At 37.0% G+C, this 23,079-nt stretch overlaps 1 protein-coding gene across 3 annotated transcripts in view; it reads right to left on the bottom strand.

Moving 5' to 3' along the window:
* The window catches only part of TMEM161B (transmembrane protein 161B), a 70,721-nt gene extending 50,951 nt beyond the window's left edge, over window positions 1–19,770 (bottom strand). For 2 of the 3 annotated variants that reach the window (XM_060009175.1, XM_060009176.2), the window contains exon 1: window positions 19,640–19,770. In XM_060009175.1, coding sequence (XP_059865158.1) covers window positions 19,640–19,642 — 3 coding nt within the window. In that variant the 5' untranslated portion in view covers window positions 19,643–19,770. The remainder of the gene's footprint in view (window positions 1–19,639) is intronic. The other variant, XM_060009181.1, reaches the window with a different exon arrangement.
* Between the last annotated feature and the right edge of the window lie 3,309 nt (window positions 19,771–23,079).

Genomic DNA, 23,079 nt, shown 5'->3' with positions numbered 1-23,079 from the left:
CTTCCACACCCTCTAGAAATAACAGAGCATCTTCAGTATAAAGCAAATCCCTCTATCTATGCTTCAGAGCAAATCCTCTCATTGATTTTCAGGAAACTTAATCAATGAATAGCTTCCCTCCAGTATCTTCCTTAATCTCTTCTCTATTTAAATCCTTCCTATCAGCATTTTAACACCTTTCACCTTTCTAAAAAATACCAATAATTTTCTCTTATTCTACAGCCCTTCCCTTCTTCAAATACGTAGCCACTTTGCAAAAGACTTGTTTTCACTGTTTCTATGTTCTCATATGCCCACACAGTTCCCATCTGACTTCTGCTTCAGCCCATTCCATTAAAACACCTACAATCACAATCACTTCACCTTGCCAAATTATCCTTCCTTATCTTAAATCTCAGCAGAATCCCAACAAGGTCTACCAAATCCCTTGCTTTACTCCCACCTAGATGACCATTTCTTTATACTCCTCTTTGTTGGCTCTTCCTCTATCTAAGCAGTCCAAAAATAAAGTTGAATTCCTTCCTCAATGCCAAACAAGTGCATTTAAAAAAATGTTAAAATGTTTTTTAAAAAGTAGTATAGTTTATCTGGTTTAAGAGCATGGACTCTGGACCCAAACTGCCTGGGACAGAATCTGCCATCTACTGGCTGCATGCCTTCTGGACAGGTTATTCAAACATTCTGTACCTCTATTTCTCTTCTATAAAATGAAGCTAATAATTCAACCTACCTACTAATCAAGCTGTGGTTACTAATTGTGCCTGTTACAGAGTAAGCAGTCAATATGAATTAGTACTATTGTCATTATTATCACTACTATTGTGGGATATTTTTTTTTAATTTCAAGAATACAAGAGACTTTGCAAAAAATAACCAATGTTACTTCTATAAAAAATAAATTTAAAAAACAAAATAAATGGAATCATACCATAAAAAATGACATGTCTCCTAAGTGATAAAAGAACACAAAAAAATTTTGCAAACATCAGGTTTCATCAACTGTTCAATAGGTTGTACACCACTGTAACAAATGCACTATCATGATGTGGGATATTGATACTGGGGGAGGTTGCACACATGCCAGGACAGGGGATACGGAACCCTCTATACCTTCTGATCAGTTCTGCTACAAACCTAAAACTGCTCCAACAATATGAGATTTTAAGAAAAATCAAATCAAATTTATTCACAGAGAAACAATATAAACAATGTCAAAAGACTAACTGGGAAAAGGTATATGTAAATCATATCACAAAGGGATAATCCACTTGTTAGATATTATATAGAGTTCTTATAAATCAATTAGTAAAAGAACAAATGCCTAATTTAAAAAGAGAACAAAAATGTACTTACTGTTCTTTAAAAAAGTAAAATGGCTCTTAAACAGGACTGTTTTTAAAATGCCTTTGAAACCTGCCTCAACTCTGGTTTCACTGTGCATATTTTAATGCCTTAAATTCTATCAATTGGGTTAAGATTCAGACCACTTTTACATTCACCTAACATCAAAGGTTACATTTTTACCTTTTTTCTTTCACATTTCCTATCACTTGAATTTACTATCCTATTTTCTGTGTAGATTGTGATAGAAGTTCTGCAATCTCCATACAATGAATGCCGCTACAAAGAACTCTTTCAGGCAGAACAAGGCCAAGAAATACATTAGCAAGTAGGTCAGAAGGTTAGTCTATTTGAGATTATAGACTTAAAAGCAAAAGATAATTTTTTAGCCAGGGAAAGTTTTGTGGACAAAACTAGAACCTCAATCTAGCCTTGAAAGAAATGTGATAGTATCACAGTATCTTCAAGGTCATCTAGTACAATCTCTCATAAACATATATAACAATTTATTAAAGTGTAAACTCCTTAATAGCAGAAATCATATCTTAGTCACACCTAATAAATGTTACAGGTATTAAATGGCATTTCAGAAAGACTGATCTGGAAGATATATATATATGATGGACTGTGATGAACTGGGAAAAAGAGGCATCTTGCCAAACTCTCTCCTCTTACTCCAAATCACTAAGCATAAACTGCTGATAAACCCACTACTGAAGAATGTAAACCATGTGAAGGCAAAAACAATCAAAAATCAGCAAATTGGACTGACTAGAATTAAGAATAGCTACTAGGCTTCTGCAATGATCCAGACCAGAAATGATGACACTTTAAATTACTGTGGTTATCTCTGGTACTCAGAAGAAAAATGCATTTTAAGGATATTGTTGAAGAATTCAGAGACTGATGGTACATTGAGGCAAAGGAGGAACTAAAGAGATCAACCCCAAGAAAGGCAAACTCATTCTCAATGTTGTAGTTAATGTTTGACTAAAAAACATTCAATGGAAAAGTGTAACTTCACTCCATTCATTTACCTTACTATGCCATTTCCATCTTTTTAAATGAAAATACTTTCTCAAAACCTCATCTACATACTGGCTTAAATATATTGTATAATAGAAGTTTTCTTCCAACTTTCTAATAGAAGTCAATAAATCTTTCTGAGAATGAATCAGCTGTTAGGTGACTATATATGTGGTACTGAAAGAAAATATGTTGCTTTTTTCCCAATACAAGAATCTACCTAATTTTTTGGAGAAGTAATTTTTAAATTATATGGAATATATGTCCCCAAAGTTATTCCTTTTCATACATATTTAGAAAAGAGTCCTCGGAATATATTTTCAAAATGGCAACCATTTTATAGAATTATATGTTATCAATTTAATATATTATTAATACTAAACTTAGATCAATTTTTGAGACATTACTATACAATTGACAATTACAGTGTTCATGCCAGGGATTAACATATTAAAATATAAAGTACTCAATTCATTAACTAAGAGACACAATCATTTGAAATTTAAAAACAAGTCATTTAAATAACCTGCCTTCACTGACCAATTTAAATGTCTATGTATGTCTAAGTTTATACAAAACAGAATTTTTGAAATGTTTAAAAACCAAATTTCCTGAATATTTTTCATTATTTTTAATTAAAAGATAATGCTTAGGGGCTTCCCTGGTGGCGCAGTGGTTGAGTGTCCGCCTGCCGATGCAGGGGACACAGGTTCGTGCCCCGGTCCGGGAAGATCCCACATGCCGCGGAGCGGCTGGGCCCGTGAGCCATGGCTGCTGAGCCTGTGCGTCCGGAGCCTGTGCTCCGCAACGGGAGAGGCCACAACAGTGAGAGGCCCGCGTACCGCAACAACAACAAAAAGATAATGCTTAAGTAAATTTAAGCATAAACAAACATAAATTTCATAAGAAAAAACTATTAAACTGGGTAGATATGCGCTGAAACGATAAAGTCCATCATGGCTGAACTCTCAAACACACAACCATATGGGTCATTGACCCAAGTGGCCTTAATGGTTTTATTAGGGCCTCAAAACAATAACTTGACCAAAGAGATGGTTTCTGTCTGGATTCATTGCCCCTAGGCCCCAATTCTCTTGATAACCGGAACTGGGGAAAGTCAATTATGAAATAGCTCATAAGCACCCAAGTAGGGTGAAACACTGGGGCAACTTAGGTTTCAACCTTTCCACATCTATTAACCTGAGGCCATGAAGAGCAAGAAAAAGTTATTTGCCTTTAGTCTACAGAAGAATGATCATTTCAATTTTTGTTAGTAATCGTTTCTGGGTAGGTTAAAAAAATTCTTACCAAGGAAAATTAAACAATTCTCCAAGAAATAAAATATATCAAACAGCAGTATTTTACCTTGCTTGACAATAAAACTCCCCAAACTTAAAAACAAACATCTTGCAATTTATTTTTTAAGATTTTTTTTTGATGTGGACCATTTTTAAAGTCTTTATTGAATTTGTTACAATATTGCTTCTGTTTTATGTTTTGGTTTTTTGGCCGCAAGACATGTGGGATCTTAGCTCTCCGACCAGGGATCAAACACAGAAGTCCCAGCAATTTTAAAATTCAAACTTGGAACAATATTATGTCAACCTCGGCGGAGTTGACATTTTGTTTTGTTTCATTAAACTAGCTCTGCTGTTGACAACAGACTGAAACAAAGTATACATTGTTTAGCATCAGAAGGCAAATCAGCATACATACTTGGGACTCACACCACCCAAAGGGTTTTAATTATCACCCCCCTTGAATAAGTAAGAAGGGAAAAAAAAGAAAGAGGCTGTTACCCAATGATGTTGCTATTTTCGGTTTCTTAACTTTTTACATATTTTAGTGATAGCTAGACATGTTGAAACAGACTTCTTAGAGATGCTCAAATGATTTATACTGTAAAGAAGGGGCGAACTTTGTTATTTCAATCTAGATTCACATAAAACTTAGAATTCACACACTGAGCAGTTAAGCAAACCATCTCTGTACAATTTACAAATGAAGAAGTCAGGGTCCAAATAGCGAAGACCACAGAACTACTCAGTCACAGACTTATCCAGAACCCAGACCCCTAATTTCCAACCGAATGCACTAAGTCATTTCAGTGCATTCAATGAACATTTATCAAGTAACACACTTCAGGCACTGAACCACCTGCACACAATAGGGAGAAACAGCACAGTCCCTGACATCAATGAGCAACCAGTCCACTAACAGAGTAAATGGATCCTTACAATACAAAGTTATGAGACAACAGGTAGAGGATTCTATGAGAACACAGCAAGAGAGAAGAGAGAGAGAGAGTACTGAGGGCAAAAAGCTGTGAAAGGGGATTGTGGAAAGTAAAGCATGAGTCAAGACTCGGTGGAATCAGCTTGATGAACCATCAGTGATATCTGCTTCCCATAGGATGACAGTAGTCCAAAACCAGATACTAAAGCGCAAAACTTACAGGTTTAGAATTTAGCCTGGAAACAATAAGGAAACCCATGAAAAGTAATATAACCAGATCAGTATTTAAGAAAAGTTGCTCTGGATACCATGTAAAGACTGGATGAGGGATAACCCAGCAGCACTAAGACAACTGCCCAGGTATGAAAGGAGGAACTGCACTAAAGGTAGTAGCAGTACTGCAGGAAGGAGAGGTGCAGCCTCTCTTACGTTGGTGATAAGAACTATATAGAATCACTATATATTATAGTGACAAATGAGTTAGGGTCTTGGCCAAACAATGTTAAAAATCTATAAATTCAAATTATGTCACTACAGAAATTATTTATTTATATCTATAAATGAGAAAAGCAAACAAAAATTTAATTAACAAATATAGGCTGTCTGCCTAACATACATCCAATATCTTACTGGCTATTATTAGAAACTTGGCAAAGGACTTCTGTGTTTCACTGGCTATTATAACCCAAATACTCAGAGCAATGACATTTAGAATAATTCAACGTACATAGTAGGGTTGAAAGAATGAATGACACTACTACAAAACAATCTGTCTTAACAGAACTTAAAATCCAAGATTATCATATTAGGTAACAACAAATATTATTGAGACAATGTTGGAGCACAAAACTGCATAGTACTATGAAAAACAGTTACAAAAATTCAAAAAATTGAATACAAAAGTTTCATAGAGTGGATGAGTAAACTGAAATCAAGGAAGGGACTTCCAGGCTAAATGACAAATGTGAACAGAGTAACCATGGGACAGCAAAAAGCTTAACTCAACCAAAGCAGACTTTAATATATGACAAAGAATTGTGAGAAATCAGATGAAGACAGAATTTCAGATTGTTAAGAGTCTTAAAAACCAAGAGGAGGCATCGAGCTGAGGTGTCTATAAAGATCACCTTGGAAGGCTTTTTAAACAGTCAGGGGTAGGAGAATAAAATAATACAAGTAACATATAAGGAAAATTAGACACAGCAATATATTGAGCAATTAAAGAGAAAACCTAAGACTAAGGTAGAAACAGTTGAAACTAGGAAGGAAAGAACAAAACTAAAACTTGGTCAGTAGAAAACCAATCAGACTTTTGAGTGTGACTGACCACGAAGGAAAACAACTATAGAATAAAACAGGAATGTCTCAAAGGTTATTTCAGGATGTTTTAGTTTCAGTGACTGGCAGAATCCTAAAGCCACTGACAGAAAAGTTGTAGGCTGAAGGGAACTCAAGGAAGTGGACTAACAACCCTACCACAGGCCTCCCACCTTGGCTGTATCCTCAGCCATTCAGAACACACACAGAACATGTTTCTCTGGTGCAACCAATTCTACATCAGACAGACTGGCAATAATCAGATTTGTAAGAGTTCTAACAACTAATATACAGTGAAACATAAGCTATCAAGTGAATCAGATGCTCAAGTTCACTAAGTGCTCCACTCCATTACTGTCTTAATGATACACTGGAAGTCAAATTATAAACAGGCTGCTTGGTATGTAGTGATTCAGAGCAAAAGGCATCATTGAGGGATATTTCATTCACGTAGCAATGAAGTCTGAAGAAATACACAAAACAGCCCTCTAGAGTATAAAATACTCCAACGCTAAATAGTTCTGGATAAGTATGTCCAATTCTGGCTATTTAAACTGCTTTTCTAGACTTTCAAACGACAAAACTACTTTCCAATCCTATTTCTTCAGGCGAAAACCTATCTAAAATTTTCTCTATCTTTTGACATGCAAATACCATTGATTTGGCTACAATCTAGTCTACCTTAGGTCTTGCAAACAATCCACATCTAAGATCAAGGTGAGAGGACAACTTATTTCTTCCATCACGTGTTGATTTTATCAAACTCTTAAAATGTTAACCACCCCTCATGCCACCTACAAATAACATGTGATAAGTGGTATGGTAGAGGTCAGTGCCCAGCGTCATGGGAGCATTCCAAGAAAGGGAGTGATTAAATCTACATTAGAGAACTGGGAAAGACTTGTTCACAGAGGTGACATCTAAACCAATGTCACAAGGTTAAAGTAGTATCCCAATGTCAGACAGGAAAAGAATACAAGTTTAGACAGATACACCTATTTGTACCAAGAATGTAAATGGCATGAGCTGAAATAATGAGCAGTTCCACACAGCTAGATTTTGGTATGGGTTGCCCAAAATGGACTCTTCTGCAGGTACTCAGAAATAAGTCAAGGATCCTAAGCCTGGAAGTAACTAAACCAAATATATTTTGGAAGGATAACTCTGCCACTACAGTGGAAAAATCAAGTGGAGGGAGGGTAAAAGTAATTGGAAGCAAAGAGCTAGATTAGATATCTGCTGAAATAGTCCAACCAACACCATAAAAACCTAAACTAAAACAGCTTCAAAAACAAGAGCAAAATTAAGAACATTTTTTTAGAGGAAGAAAAAGGAATTAGGCATGAGGTTAATAATTATCTCTGCAAGAAAAGTATCAATAGGTAAAGATTAAACTTAAGTGATTATGTAAAGATAAAATGAGAATAATGGCCATAATTATTCCTTGGAAAAATTAAGCAGTAAGAGGAAAATATGACAGTTACTAGAAAGGTTCACATATAAAAATATACATTTGTAAGGGGGAAAGTATACATACTTAAGGCAAAAGGGAAGGAACCAATATAAGGGGGCTGCTAAATATTCTAAAAAGGAGTTAACTGTGGGTATTGCTTATGAATCAGAAAGAGATGAGACTGAAGGCCTAAGTTGAACGTAAAACTTTATGAGACCTTGTTCTACTGAACAGAAGCACAAAAGGTATAGAGACGTATTAAAGTGAAAAACTGAGGTCTTCAAAGGTTACATAACTTGGCTGGGGTGGGATAAGGAAAAACTAGGTCAAGACTTTTGATGTCCTGCTTTCCACTGGACATAGTCATTTTGGAAAACTCATTACATATCATTTCAAAGTCCTCAGATCATTCCCTAAAAACCATGATGGGGTGGGGAGTTGATCTGTAAACCAAAAGAGGGGAGGGGCAGCAAGTCGTGAGAATTTTGACATAAAAGTTAACGGAAGAATTGAATGAATAATTGACAAGCAACTACAAGTCTGCATGACTCAGTAACTCAGGTACAACATCAGAGAAATGAAAGATGTGGAGTTAAAGGTTAAATCTGCAGGATAATTAAGTAGCTGGTCAAGAGAGCCAAAGAAATGACCAAAGTGGACAAAGTTTGAGAGATCTTGAAAAATAACCGCATCCAGGTCAAGATCTTGGCAATGTGACTGAGAGGATGTCCAGAAACTTAAGAAAGGTCTGATGAACTTATACATGTAGATGACTGACAAACCCAAGCTGCATTTTTAAAAACAATTACTTCCAGTAAGTTCTTTAATAGAATTGAGGGCTATCTAAATTTCACCCAGAAGAGAAATTCTTCCACATAATGCCAAAGCAAATAAAAGCATACAACAATCATGAATAGGCAGGGAGAATTCCTCCCCGAAGACCATCCCTAGAATCCCAGGGTTCATTATACAGGCTATCAATGGCCTTTATCTGGTTTTATATCATAGCTCCAGCCCTTACAGACACAGTAAACAGACCTGAAAATAAGGAGGCCTTTGCTAAACAAATGAAATGAAAATAAAAGGTTTTGGTAGGAAAGCAGTTAACGAATATGAATAAAGTCACCTATTGATATTTAACAGACATATTGATTGAATCATATGAAATCAGATATTTGTTTTGACCTACAAAACAGCAATTTCATATGGTTCAAATTGTTACTACAAACAGAATTATATACACATAATATATAGAAGGTAAATTGACAGAAAGGGAATTGGAAAACACAATCACCAACAACTATGATTTGAACTCAAACGACATGGGTTTTCAAATTTAAATGTTTACAGAATTAGTCTGGTTTGCCAACATCGATGTTTTGCACCACAAAATTTAATTTCTTTAGAGTAAAAAGTACAAGCAGAAATTTTTATTGTTTCCGAATTCAGAATAAGAAATTTAATGTACTTTAAAACTAAGGTCCAAAACCACAAACCTTCAATAAAATGCCTTGGTTCACCCTAAATATCTTAATTAGACCTACAACATAGTAGAATGCATGAATTTGACATAACTATATTCAGTAATAGCAGTCCAGATTTTCTGCTGAAGATGATGATAGAAAGCCGTTTTTCAGAATTTGATTAACCTCTGAAAAAAACTTTAGATATTTTTCTTATGATATAAATTGATAAGGCAAAGTGGGAGACCAACAAGAAATAGAGTGCAAAGGGGCTTCCCTGGTGGCACAGTGGTTGAGAGTCCGCCTGCCGATGCAGGGGACACGGGTTCGTGCCCCGGTCCGGGAAGATCCCACATGCCGCAGAGCAGCTAGGCCCGTGAGCCATGGCCGCTGAGCCTGCGCGTCCGGAGCCTGTGCTCCGCAACAGGAGAGGCCACAACAGTGAGAGGCCCACATACCGGGGGGGAAAAAAAAAAAAAAAGAAATAGAGTGCAAGGATCAAGATGCTTTTTCCCAAGAATACGGGACACTCTAATTAAATATAATTCATAAACCATTTTATTAATTTCAACATCATATGTGTTGAAATTAATAGTTGTTTATTTTATTTTTTTATAAATTTATTTATTTTGGCCTGCATTGGGTCTTCATTGCTGCAAGCGGCTTTCTCTAGTTGCATTGAGCGGGGGCTACTCTTCTCTGCAGCATGCAGGCTTTTCATTGTGGTGGCTTCTCTTGTTGCGGAGCACGGGCTCTAGGCGCGCCGGCTTCAGTACTTGTGGCACGTGGGCTCAGTAGTTGTGGCTTACGAGCTCTAGAGCGTAGGCTCAGTAGTTGTGGCTCGGGGGCTTAGTTGCTCCGCGGCACGTGGGATCTTCCCAGACCAGGGTTCGAATCTGTGTCCCCTGCATTGGCAGGCAGATTCTTAGCCACTGTGCCACCAGGGAAGTCCCTAGTTGTTTATTGTAAAAGATAACTTTCCAGTTACAGTAGGTTGAATAAATTATGCAATATCTCATGTGAAGCAATACCATAGTCATTAAAATGATGAAAACTTAAATATTTTTAAAGATGTTAACAAGCTACTTTATCTCTAAGCAAAACAGGCATAAATGTTTTATTATAATACTGATAAGTAAAATACAAAAGGTTTAATGTAAGACATCCCTAAATTCTGCCACTCTTCCTTAACTGTAAGAGTATTTTCTGACAATATAAAAAATGTCCCTACATATCTATACTCAAAAAAGCTATTAGTCAAAACTAATAAATTTATATTTGACATTTACAAATCATCTTGCTTGTTCTAACCAATTCCTCCTCATTCCTCAACATTCATTTCCTCTATAAAACCTTCCTGGCTACTAAAAAATATATGCATAACTCCAAAACAGACTTTATCATGCTGAGCTGTAATTTAAGGGTCTCTCCCCCACTAGAACTGTACTTAACTCATTTCTTAGCCCCAACCCCATTCCCAGGAAAGTGCCTTGCAAGACAGGCTTTCATTACAAGTCAAATATTTACTTTTTAGATGAAATAAAAGGATAAAACATAAATTTGCCCACTGTTCTTCACTATATTCAGTTTCCTATACATGCCAAACACTGAACTTTATTCACAATAAAGAAGAAAATAATTCACTTTAAGACTGAAAGACAATATATCATGCACTCTGCATACCTCAGAGTTAAGAGCTGTAGCATTTTAGGGGTGGGATAGAGAGGGTGGGAGGGAGGGAGAAGCAAGAGGAAAGAGATATGGGGATATATGTATATGTATAGCTGAATCACTTTGTTATAAAGCAGAAACTAACACACCATTGTAAAGCAATTATACTCCAATAAAGATGTTAAAAAAAAAAACCGCGAAGAGTTGTAGCTATTTTTACAAGATAATCCTCTCAATTTAATGCAGTAAATATTGCAAATACTTTCAAACTTTGGTAAGTGTGCTAATAAAGCTTTATTAAACAATTCAAAATAAAAATTTCAGCTTACCTCTAAATTTTAAGCCAAATACAAAAGCCAAGAAAACTTAATGTGCACCCCTAATATTAACTGTTAGAAAAATTCATTCACTGTTAATATTTTAATATGTTGGATAATCAAACACTAGAATCGAGGTAGTTCTGTCACTAACTAGCATTAGTACAGCAATCAGAGAAGCCCTCTCTAGGACTCATTCCTTATCTACAAAATGACAGGAGTTGGCAAATGATCTCCAAAATCTTAAAAAAGCCTACTGATGATGACTGTAATACTTTAATTAAATAAACAACAGATTGTTGGCATTCACATATTTACCATTTCTTAAGCCACCATCAAAGCCTGTGATATGTGGTTATTGCTAATGGGAATGAATAATTTTCACTTCCTCATAAGAATTAAATGAGCTAATATTTATAGGAGACCTACATAGAAATCAGAGCTCCAAGTTAATGTAAAGGAGTACACCTAGACCGCTGCCCAGCATTCTTACCTCAAATAGTGGTTTGCAGGAATTTCTCTTAGATTTGTGAACGCCAGAGGTTCTACAGTCCTTTTTTTTTTTTTTTTAAACTTAGCTACTTGGCCAGTTCTCTTATTAAATGATTCATTTTCTTTATGATTTGAAAAAATTTTTAGTGACTATCAAGAGAAAGAACTATGATGACCATAACTACTTCTGACAGTAATGATTGAGAAACTACTGAAGTCAAGAATAAGTACTCAATAAATGTTAGCTGAAATCAAATTAAAAAATAGTTTTAAAGAACTAATGTCTCAGTTAAAGTTACTATTTACACTACAATGAATTTTACCGAAGCTTTCTTATCTGTCCCTCCTGACTGGAATATATATTTCGTTGGCAATTCTAATTGCAGTTATCCAGATTCTTTTCAAATTCATTTTTGGCTTAAAATTGGACTAGGAAGGGCTTCCCTGGTGGAGCAGTGGTTGAGAGTTCGCCTGCCGATGTGGGGGACACGGGTTCGTGCCCCAGTCCGGGAAGATCCCACATGCCGCGGAGCGGCTGGGTCCGTGAGCCATGGCTGCTGGGCCTGCGCGTCCGGGGCCTGTGCTCCGCAACGGGAGAGGCTGCAGCGGTGAGAGGCCCGCGTACCGCAAAAAAAAAAAAAAAAAAGAAAAAGAAAGAAAAATGGCCATAGCCTTAGCAGTGCCTTATCTGTGACATTAACTGATGGCAGTCTACTATCATATATTTATAATATGGAGCTTGTTGAAGTTCCTACTTCCTAAGTAATTTCTACTGTTGGAGAAAAGTCTCCCTTTCTCTAACCAATGTCCCTTAGTATTTCCATCTCATCTCTTCTTCACAATCCAAACCTCTCTAATTCCAAAAATTTATTGCAAAGATTCATCATTATCATCTAGCACTTCTATTTTTTTCCCTAAAGGATCTTTATAATAAATATCTAGCTAGATAGATAGATAATTAGTTCATGGTCTGTCAGAAGTTACATGGGGAGAAAACTTTTACAAATTCTTCTAGCAGGAAAAACCTTTACTAGAGTGCTGAATGTCTGGGAGGGAAGGCAAAATACTCTACAAGACCACATTCTTCTTTGCAACTCAGGGAGGGAACAAAGTTCTAGTTGCAAGCAATAGGTAATCCAAGTGAAAAGAAAAGAAGCAAGCCAATCCTGAGAGCCCTCAGGAAAAGAAATGGGCTGTGAGACAGGCTTGGAACAAATGTGACACACTACATGCTTAAGCTGATAAGAAATTCCAATTCACCACAGGTCCTCATCCCCAGTTCTCTAATTGCTCCACACTTCATCAGTGTTACTAGTTCAACCCCAGGCCTAAGGGAAATTAATGCTTTGGCGTGAAGGAGTGCCAGTTAAGGTAAAAGGAATATGACAGAATCCTTATTGTGACTTACTGCAGCAGTGTCAGATGTATTTAGCATCTGAGTTAGAAATGCCAATCATTAGCGCTACACATGACAGTAATAATTAATTTCTCTAATACCATGAGATGTGATACTAGGTAGTAACTAAGTTGGGAAGGATTTTCTAGAAATATAATCACTAATTATAATATTACTTCTATAGGAAAATGTTTTTGAAATTCAATCCTTTCATAAGTTAAAACTTATCAAAGATAAACAATAAGATTGGCACAACAGTACAGTGGCCAAACAGCCTGATTTAGAAGTCAAATTCCACCACCAATAGATGTGATTTTGGATGAACTACTCTAATGTCGCTGTGCCTCCATTTCTACATCTGTAAAACAGAGGTTAAAAAAAAAAAGGAGGTAAAATACGGAGATTAAAAAAAAAAATAGTAGGAAGTTAAAAAAAAACCCAAGACTGAATAACTTTATAAGTATTTAGTTAAGTTAATATAAGTAGAGTAGATAAATATTAACTTTAAATAAATGCAGCTATTATTGCTATTGAGGAAAAGTAACACTCAATTTCTTACCTACCTGACATATTTCCACTTACGCTTAAAGACCTAGTCATTTGTGAAATCCTTCTTAAACTCCATACAAATTGAATATTCCCTCCTTTGTTCCCTCAATGTACATTTAACTAAAAGTACATCAATAATATTCACAAAATCACACATCCAGAATCACAGAACCTTGAAACAAACTATGGAGGTCATCTAGTTCTGGTTCAAGCAGACTTTCAATATCATATATTTATTGTATTCTTCCCAAAGTCATTTTTAAAGATACGCATGTTTGAGCAGTTGGTTTTTGTAACATCTTACAATTTTTAAAAAATAAATAAAACACTATAGTCAGATATTAAAATCCTGAGCTTCAACATCAAAGTATCAAAGGTGAAATTATTTCAGGTTTTCCTAAATCTTTGTTTATGGTCAAAACACAAAAGATATTTAATTTACTTTAAAAAAAGAATTACTAAGTCTGTTTAATGTAAGTAAAGATACAATGTAAAATCAGAATACTTTGAGTGAATAAGTTATATTCTCCCAAGATCTGTAATAACTTAAAAGACTAAAAATATGTGTCATAAAAAATGTAATCTATTTAGTAAAATATAATATCATCTACTAATATACGATTTTAAAACACACATTTCTATTATTTTTCTGTTCACTGCATGGAAAGATGATAATACATGGCTTTATTGAAAGATTCCCACTATAGTTAAAGAAACTATGAGCTTTGTGCCTGACACTATAACACTTTTTTAGGGTGCAGTTCATAAACACATATTCAAAGATACCAGGTATACAGGCTGAATACATATATGAACTCAAATCTATTTCAATGTCACCTCCTCATTGTGGCTTTTCCTGAATGCCCTATCTAAAATAACCACCCCAATCATTTCCTTAACTCTGTTCTACCTTTCCTTATTGTATTTACCAAGACTAAAAAATATTATGTCTCATTTGATTATTGTCAGACTCTCTCAATAAAACATAAGGTCCATAAAGACAGGAATGTCTCTGTTTTATAAACAGTTATATTTCTGTTGCCAAGAACAGTACATGACATACAGATACTGCTTAACAGACAATGAATGAATGATTGAACAAATACTTTTGAAGTAAGAGCATGATTTTTAAGTGTTTGGTGAAACAAAAGACATAATCATTTCAGTTAAAAACAAGAGAATGTTCATCTCATCAGGACCTTAAAAAAATTTTTTTTTTCTGTAACTCAAGGGTAGGTGGTACAGAAAGAGTAGGAGGGCAGTGTACAAAACGGGTTTATTTCTTCAAAGTTCCTTTGGGGCAAGTTGGTGTTCATTCTTGACTTAGTAACATGGGAAAACCATGGCACAATAGTAAGAAAATAATAAATTCTCTCTTAAAAAATGAACACTTTAGAATATGTTCTCATTTTCTAAAATCAACTGTATTTGCTTTAAGCTTCTATCCCAGAGCAAACAAACGAATTAATTATCTAAAAAGTGGACAGAGCCCAAAGTATAAACCAGTCTTAAGAATCAACCTTGGGGCTTCCCTGGTGGCACAGTGGTTGAGAGTCCGCCTGCTGATGCAGAGGACGCAGGTTCGTGCCCTGGTCCGGGAAGATCCCATATGCCACGGAGCGGCTGGGCACGTGAACCAAGGCCGCTGAGCCTGCGCGTCCGGAGCCTGTGTTCCGCAACAGGAGAGGCCACAACAGTGAGAGGCCCGCGTACCGCAAAAAAAAAAAAAAAAAAAAAAACAGAATCAACCTTGAATCAACCAAATGCTAACCAAGAGAACAGTCTCTATGATTATTTGAACTAAGCCTCTTTTGGAAAGAATTAGTAAAGAAGAGGAAGAAAAGTCAGAGAACTGAGAAGAGGTCCAAATCTCTGCCACTAAGTGGCAAACTAATGAAACCTGACCAGAATCCATCCTTCAAACTGTACATTCTGGGCCATAAAACATTTAACTAATTAAAAGGATAGAAAACATACATTGTCTGCCCTCAGATCACAATGGGATTAAACTAGAAATCAGTAACAGAAAATAATTGGAATATCCCAAAATACATGGAGACTAAATAACACAGGGGTCAGAGAGGAAATCTCAAGAGAAATTAAAAACATTAATTTCTATGAACTAAATGAAAATGAAAACACAACTAATCAAATTTTATGGGATACAGCAAAAGCAGTGATTAGAGGGAAATTTACAGCATTGAATGCATATATTAGAAGAGATCTTAAATCAATCACCTAAGGCTCCACCTTACAAAACAAGAAAAAGAGCAAACTAAATCCAAAGTAAGCAAAAGCAAAGAAATAATGTGAATTATTTTTAATGAAATTGAAAAGAGGAAACCAACAGAGAAAAAATCAATAAAACCAAAAGCTGGTTCTTTGAAAAGATCAATAAAATCAATAAGCCTCTAGACAAGCCAAGTAAGAAAAAAAGAGAGGACACAAATTACTAATATCAGAAATGACAGAGGAGATATCACTACAGATCCATGGACATTAAAAGGATAATAAAGAAGCACTATGAACAAGTTTATGCCCATAGATTTTATAACCTGGATGAAATTAACCAATTTCTGAAAAATACAATTTGCCAAAACTGACACAAGAAATAGACAATCTGAATAGGCCTATATCTACTAAAGAAATTGAGCCAATAATTAATAACCTTCCAAAACAAAAAGCACCAGGCCCAGTAGGGTGGACTGGTGAATTCTACCAAACATTTAAGGAAGAAATTATACCAAGTCTCTACAATCTCTTTCAGAGGACAGAAGCAGAGGGAATACTTCCTAACTCATTCTATGAGGACAGCATTACCCTACTACCAAAACCAGGCAAAGGCATTACAAGAAAAACAAAAACTACAGACCAGTATCTGTCATGAACATAGATGCAAAAAGCCTAAACAAAATACCAGCAAATCAAATTCAACAGTGTATAAGAATTATACACCACAACAAACTGGAATTTATTCCAGGTATTTGAGGCTAGTTCAACACTCAAAAATCAATTAAAGTAATCCACCACATCAACAAACCACACATCTGATTATCACTCAGCACAAAAACTTCAATATCTCTATCAAAGTTTCTAATGTCTGCATTAGAGTTCCTTCAAAGTGCTTTAAGGACCACGAGTTTCAGACTTAACTGTAAAACTCATTAAAAATTAAATTCTCAGACTCCACCCCCCAATAATGGAGACCAGATAAGCATTTTTATCAAGCATCACAGGTGAATCCTATGTGAACTTAAGTTGAGAACTAGTGTCCTAATACACTTTTCAAAACTCAGTTGAAGTCACCTATTACATGACTCCCCCCCATTAGAATTAATTTCTTTTCTCTGTACTATTCTTTGAACACATTACATGTATTTCTCTTGTAACTTATACCACATTATCTCTTCCCAACAGCCCTCTCCATTCCCCAAAAAGAAAACTTTCTCATTAACTCTGATTAAGGCAGAGGTTCACAACCTTTTTTTCACAACTAACACACCACAGCACAATCCCACAGTAAAAGTTACTAGAGGATGTTACATAGATAAAATAAGCCATGCGAGTCCTACAATTCCAGGACTTAGCTCTAATCTACTTTTCTCCCACAAATCAGCCTAAATGGTGTAAAGATCTATTTGATTAAAGTTGGTCTATAACTTTCAAAAAGGTAATAGTTTTATTCCTTTAGTAAATTTTCTATGGACTATCCATTCTCACAACATGAAAGCAAAAAAATTAAGAGTGAATACTCAGTATTCTTGGTCTGGATCATGAGTTTATATCGACTAAAACAAAAATAAAATCAAGGTATAAAATGAAAAAGACTTTGCTTTCCATTCCATAATTGTATTTAAAACAGTAGTAAATTACTTGATCAAACATATTGACAAAGATTCCAAGTATTACCAACCTGATATATTAAAAAATGAAAAGGTGAATGATTTAAAAAAAAAGAAAATCAAACTTGAGGATGGGGGGACAGGACAGTGGAAATCAGACTAAATTTTACTTAATCAGAAACTTTCTGAAAATTCTGAAAAAAAGTCCTGGGTGAAGTCACAAAATCATAAATATTAGAGTTAAAAGGTGTTTTAATTCCTATCAAGTTCCACTTCTCTTATCTAGAAGGAAATTGGAATTCTTATCTATGTTGAGTGATTTTGCCCAATTCATATAATAATGGGCAGAATCTGGGTTTTCTGACTTCTGTGCCCTTTTCATTATATTAGGACCAAGCAGTGCACAAGACCTCAATTCAACTAAGCTGAATCCTAAACAAATTCAACCCTTGTTCACTTCATATAATAGCTAAACCCTTTCCTTTGAAGGATTCCAGGCAATGACCACACTTGCATATACAGACATTATCAATTTCATAGTTGGGGAAGGTAAAGCTGCAAGCTTAGTAATTAACTCAGAACTATAAGCAATAACAAAATGGAGAGTAAACTATCTGGCTCCTGGTGACATTCTCCAGGTGACATTCTCTTAAGTGACATTTTGATAAACATCATGAGTTTACCTTAGCTTAAAACAAAACTACCTTTTTTTGAGCTGGCGGGGGAGAGGGGTTCTACTTCTATTACTACAGAATACTGACAAGTTCACATTCAGCTTCTTTGTGACAATTTAAAGTTTTTAATTACACCCTATCTTCAACTTTTCAGACCAAGATATCAAATACTAAGCTGAAATTTAAGAACTGGAGATTTGGGTTATAGTCCAGACTGTGCCAAACTATCACTACTTTAAGTAAATCACTGCCTATTTCTAGACGTCAGATCCTTCCCTCTATTAAATTGGGGTTGGGGGGAGGGGGGAAGGTGGTTACGGTAGTTATTATCTTTGGTGCCTTCCAGTTCTACTGTTCCTTATCTTTGTCTAATTTCTTTGATAAAAAAGGAGGAAAAAAAACCTGTTAATGATTACAAATTGTACCATTCACTGAGGTTTAAAGAAACAAACACACACACACACACACACACACACACACACACACACACACACACACCGGTGCCCGAAAGAGTCAGAGGTTAGCTGGTAGAGAGCACCAGGAACCACATTATTTTGAAATTCTTTTGTTTCACAGTCAGTTAAGTTTCTATAAATCATTCAAACGTGAATCACCATACACAGCAGCTGAACAATGTCAACATTTGATCCTGAAAAAATATGGCAAACTCCAAATTCCAAGACAGAATGTCTTCAGATGAGGATTTGAAATCTTTTATATGGTCAAGTAACTGACAATTTTGAACATTACCAAATCCCTGTGATATTGGGAAACAGCAAAGGTTAAGAAATCCTCCCATTGCCACCCTTCTGTGATCTGGAAATGGCTTACTGCAAAGAACCAACAGTCCCCATAGGACTTAGGTGAGCAAGACTCAGGAATTACCCACCCACCTTGTTTACCTATAACAAGGGCAGACATAGCACCTGCAAATTCCCATTCTTTGCTTCAAAACTGACTAGTTGAACTGCTTGTCCCCATAGAGCAACCGGAACAAAATATTACCCAAATTCCAAGATCTCTTCCCCTAGGTTCCTGAACTTTGGCCCACCCTCAGTCTGAAACAGGATATAACCCCCCAACAGTTTTTCCTCAGAACAGGTTTGCGTGGGGGTAAAACTTTCTCTGATTTACAGTCCAATCGTACTACCCTTTCATCTCACTTCCCCACACCCAGTTCTTTCTAGCCTTGTTTCCTCCTGCCCTTTTTAAAAGAGAAGCTCTTTTTCCTAATCTTTGAGACTCTAGCAGATCTTATGGTCAGGGCACTCTCCCCACTCCAATAGTTCCCTCGCCCACACCCTTGCTATTCCTTTCGAATATAGACCCTGCTTATTAAGTCCAGATTTTTTATTTGACACCTTTTCCAACTCCACAAAGGCTGAGTTTGAAAGACAAACTGACTTTGCCGTTTCTTTACTTTGCCCCTTCTCTAAGTGACAGGTGCTAATCCTTTACAAGAAGGGAATGTACTGTGTCCACCTGGAAAGCCTATAGGCATTTATAAGATATGAACTTCTTGGCCACTGCCCTACAGCTGAGAGTAAAGGGAGGAGATCATCAACGAGGCAAGGTCAACTCTGGGACCACCTGGCCCACGGCCATACACAGTAAATGGGCCATGAACATTCTGACTACCTATTCCGTACTCCTGAACAGATCTCGCGGTTGGGCAGGACATATGCTGCTTCCTCTAGGGCCCCGGCGCCCCGAGGCAGGTGGTAGGTCCTGTCCTACCGTTCACCCCATTGCTCCCGCCCGCTCCATCCTCAGCTGGGCACCCGACCGGCTCCCTTCACAGGACTGACCTCCCGGCCCCTTCCTCCCGACTGTTGTTATTCCAGCCCTCACAGGAAGACTCACCATGGCGCCAAGGACAGGTCGTGGACCAGACGCCCAGGAGTTGCCGGGGCCGTCCAGGACCTACCCTCACCACTCTACAGCCGGGATCCACTCGACACCGCGAGAGAGAAGATCTTCCGGCTCTGCCGGAAGTTCAGCCTGAGCGGGACAGGAAGTCCCTCCCCTCTGCTGAACGCCAGCGACCCCACGCCACGCAGAGGTGAGGCTACGCAAGACGTCCTTCATTGCCACTTCCGTGAGCGCTAGGTTAGAGGCTGGGGGAGGTGCTGACCTTGAGAGCGCACGCGGGAGGCGCAGGCGCAGCACAGGTAGGTAGGTGGGCGGGAGGCGCGCCGCTGTTGCGCCTGTGAGGATCCAGAGGTGGGTTGGGTGGTGTTGGCAAGAGCGCACCCTCTCTCTACAAGGTGATAGAGATAAAGGTTGGTGAATGAGGTGGGAGCCGACTCAAGATCCAGCGGATTTCTTGCGGGAGAAAACCACAGTTAAGCCCCGCTCTTGCTGAGACAACACTGAAATTGCCTCAGCTCAGCCACGCCCTTTCTCTTTTTACCTTCTCGTTTTTCTAGCTGCCTTTTCTTGGAGACTTTCCTTACAGACCTGTCCCTCTGTCGTCTCTGCTCCCTGCTTTAGTGGCTCTTCCAGCTCTATCCTTCCTCAGGGCAGTGGAATTTGTTCGTGAGAAGTTTCTTCATTACAGGTACCAGCTAAAGCCAGAAGGACATCTACCAAGAGCAGAGAAACCGGCAAGAGAATTCTGCCTATTTAATACATTCCAGTATGGAGGGTTTCCATTTAGATTAAAAAGTATATGTCATCAGATGGAAAAAAGTCAAACTCCCGTATACCTTCTAATGTTGTGCTGTTTTTGTTTTTTTTTTTTCCAAAAGACAACTCCCATATACCCTCAAAATGTTGTGTTGTTTTCTGTACCTATAAACTCTCTATTTGGTTATGCATAGTACTAATGGCAGGCTTGAAGTGCATTATACAGAGTACCTTTAACCCAGAAATTCATCTCACAATTTAGGGATCCTTGCTTAAGTCTCAACTGTATCTGCAATTTCATCTGTGGGATCTCTTTTTGCCATAGGGTCTAGTTTTGTCGTAAAGCTGGAATTGGAATGGGAGACTAGGAAGCTTCAGAAGAACTTAAGAAAATTGGGTTGGCAGGGGTGGTTAGAGATGTTAAGTTTTACCTTCCTTACCAAAGTACCTGAAGAGCACAGATACCCAAGCTATAAATGGTCGAAAGATCCTGAGAATCAGAGTTCCCAGCCATCTAAAAGAAGCATGCACAGGGCAGTTACTCTATATTAGTTTTCACTTTAAATTTTATTGGGAGATGCATAGTGTGACAGTTAAAAAAGATGTAAGAATCATAAGTACTAACACTGGAAACAGCTGGAGGTGGAGTGGGGCTGGGAAATATTTTGTGAAACAGATCCTGCTGAGGTTGAATCCAGAACTTCGCTGAGGGTTCGTTCCACTTCTGCTGTATGGAACAAGGTTGGAAATTGACAAGCCCCAGGGCACTGCAGATGGTAACTGGGAGAGAGGAATTGGAGTCTGTCGGCAGGTGTGTCTGTGGAAAGCAGCTGCAATCCTTGAGGAAGAAAAAGTGGAGAAGGAAAGTGGCTATAAGTCTGTCAGTGACAACACATCCTGCTAAGTCTTACTCTCCTTTCTGACACTGTGGGTCTTACATCTGCCCTAGACCTGGCAGCCTCATTGAGGTTCACAAAGCATCTCCTATGTGGCAGTAAGACTGAAATTATTAGGTTGGAATCCATTCCTGCCAGAGTAAACGAAAGGAAATCACAGTGTTTGTTATCTGCTGATCATTTTAAATAGATCATGGGGTTCTGTGTTCCTTATTTGGTATATGGCAAGTTGATAAATAACTCTTGGTTAATATCCTTTAATGTTTCTGTTACAGTGTGAAAAATCTGTTATAAGTAATTTTTTTAAGATTAAAATGCATGCATGTTTTAAAGCTGCAACCTCCCAGTCTTTTTTTTAATCCCACAGAGTAATTATAATGTTGTGTAAGGTTACATGCCTTGAAGTAGAGGAATTTACCTATTTCCATTACTTAAAATAGATGAGAGTCTTAGACAAAGGTACAAAAAAAGGGGAAACTAATGAAAGGGGGGAGAAGATGTGGATGATGGAGATTAAGAAGAAATTTGGTTGTTTTTGTCAAGGGAGTTAGGAGTCAAATCTTTGATTTAAAAAAATCTTGGTTGCTCACTATTCAGGCTTTGTGATGAGTTGTCCTGAGTGAGAACTGTTCCCTAGTACTTAAGAACACTAACAAATAGTTACCTCGTCCTTCAGGACCTCCACCTATCTGGAACGTTTTCAACCATTAAGACCTATCACTTTCTTGAAGTCTAGCTCCATATTCTTTGCAAAATGTTTTCCAGATTAGCTCCCCTGATAAATTTCCACTGCTTTTTCTTACTTTAGTAAATATAATAACTTACGCTTTCTTGTGCAGTGCCTTTGTAATCCCCCCACCTCTGCGCAATGTATATTGTTTTCCTAATTAGACATAAATGCCTGGGACCTTCTTGTGTTGCCCACCCTCTTCCCCTTGAGAAATACCATTTAAAGGAATGTTGTGGACAAAAATCACTTCAGTTAAACTGCCCTTAAAATAATTTATGGACAAAAATGTTAGCCGTAGGAATACTTATCATCATAAAAAATTAGGAAAAATCTTTAACAATTAGAGATTGGTCAAATTCTATCATATATACTTAGTGGAATATTATCTAGCTATTTTTTAAAAGCCATTAAACTGGCCTTTCTAATGGAAAATGTGACCAGTATGATTGCTTTGACATGAAAAAACTAAGTATAGAACAAAGAGTAAAAAAGGAAGTAACAAAAATATATCAATCATCGTTACTGGCATTACCACTCTAAAACAACCTTTCTGTAAGGGGGTAATTTTTTTTTTTATTTTTTTTACTTAGGAGTAGATGAAAGGAGCTTTTTTTCCCCAAAAAAAATTTATGCTTTGTAACATCCACCTATATTACTCTCACCTTTCTAATTTGGGAAAAACATACAAACACACATGTTCTTCAGAAGTATATTGCAACTTTTTGATAGTTCAGTAGCCTCCCTCTGAAACTTTTCTCAATTGTTATTATAGTTATATCTAGGACTGTACTACATATCTGACTGGTGGAAAAACTCCTGCAAATTTTACACAAATTATACAGTGCACATTTTCAAGGATTACTAACGTACATAAATGAGATCTTGATATCATTTGATACCTTTTGGTATCAGGAAGGTCTTTAAACAGCCACCACGGAGAGCAATAAAACCGTTAGAAAAGTTTAAAACCTAAGTTAGCTTTATTCATTCTTTAAGTATTTGAGTATCTACTCTGTCCTAGTCACTGTTCTATAGTTGGGGAAACTGTG

The sequence above is a fragment of the Delphinus delphis genome, chromosome 3 (assembly GCF_949987515.2).
Source record: "Delphinus delphis chromosome 3, mDelDel1.2, whole genome shotgun sequence".
NCBI classification, from domain to species: Eukaryota; Metazoa; Chordata; class Mammalia; order Artiodactyla; family Delphinidae; genus Delphinus; species Delphinus delphis.
Note: the sequence above shows the minus strand (reverse complement) of the source record. Positions and strands in the feature narration are given on the sequence as shown.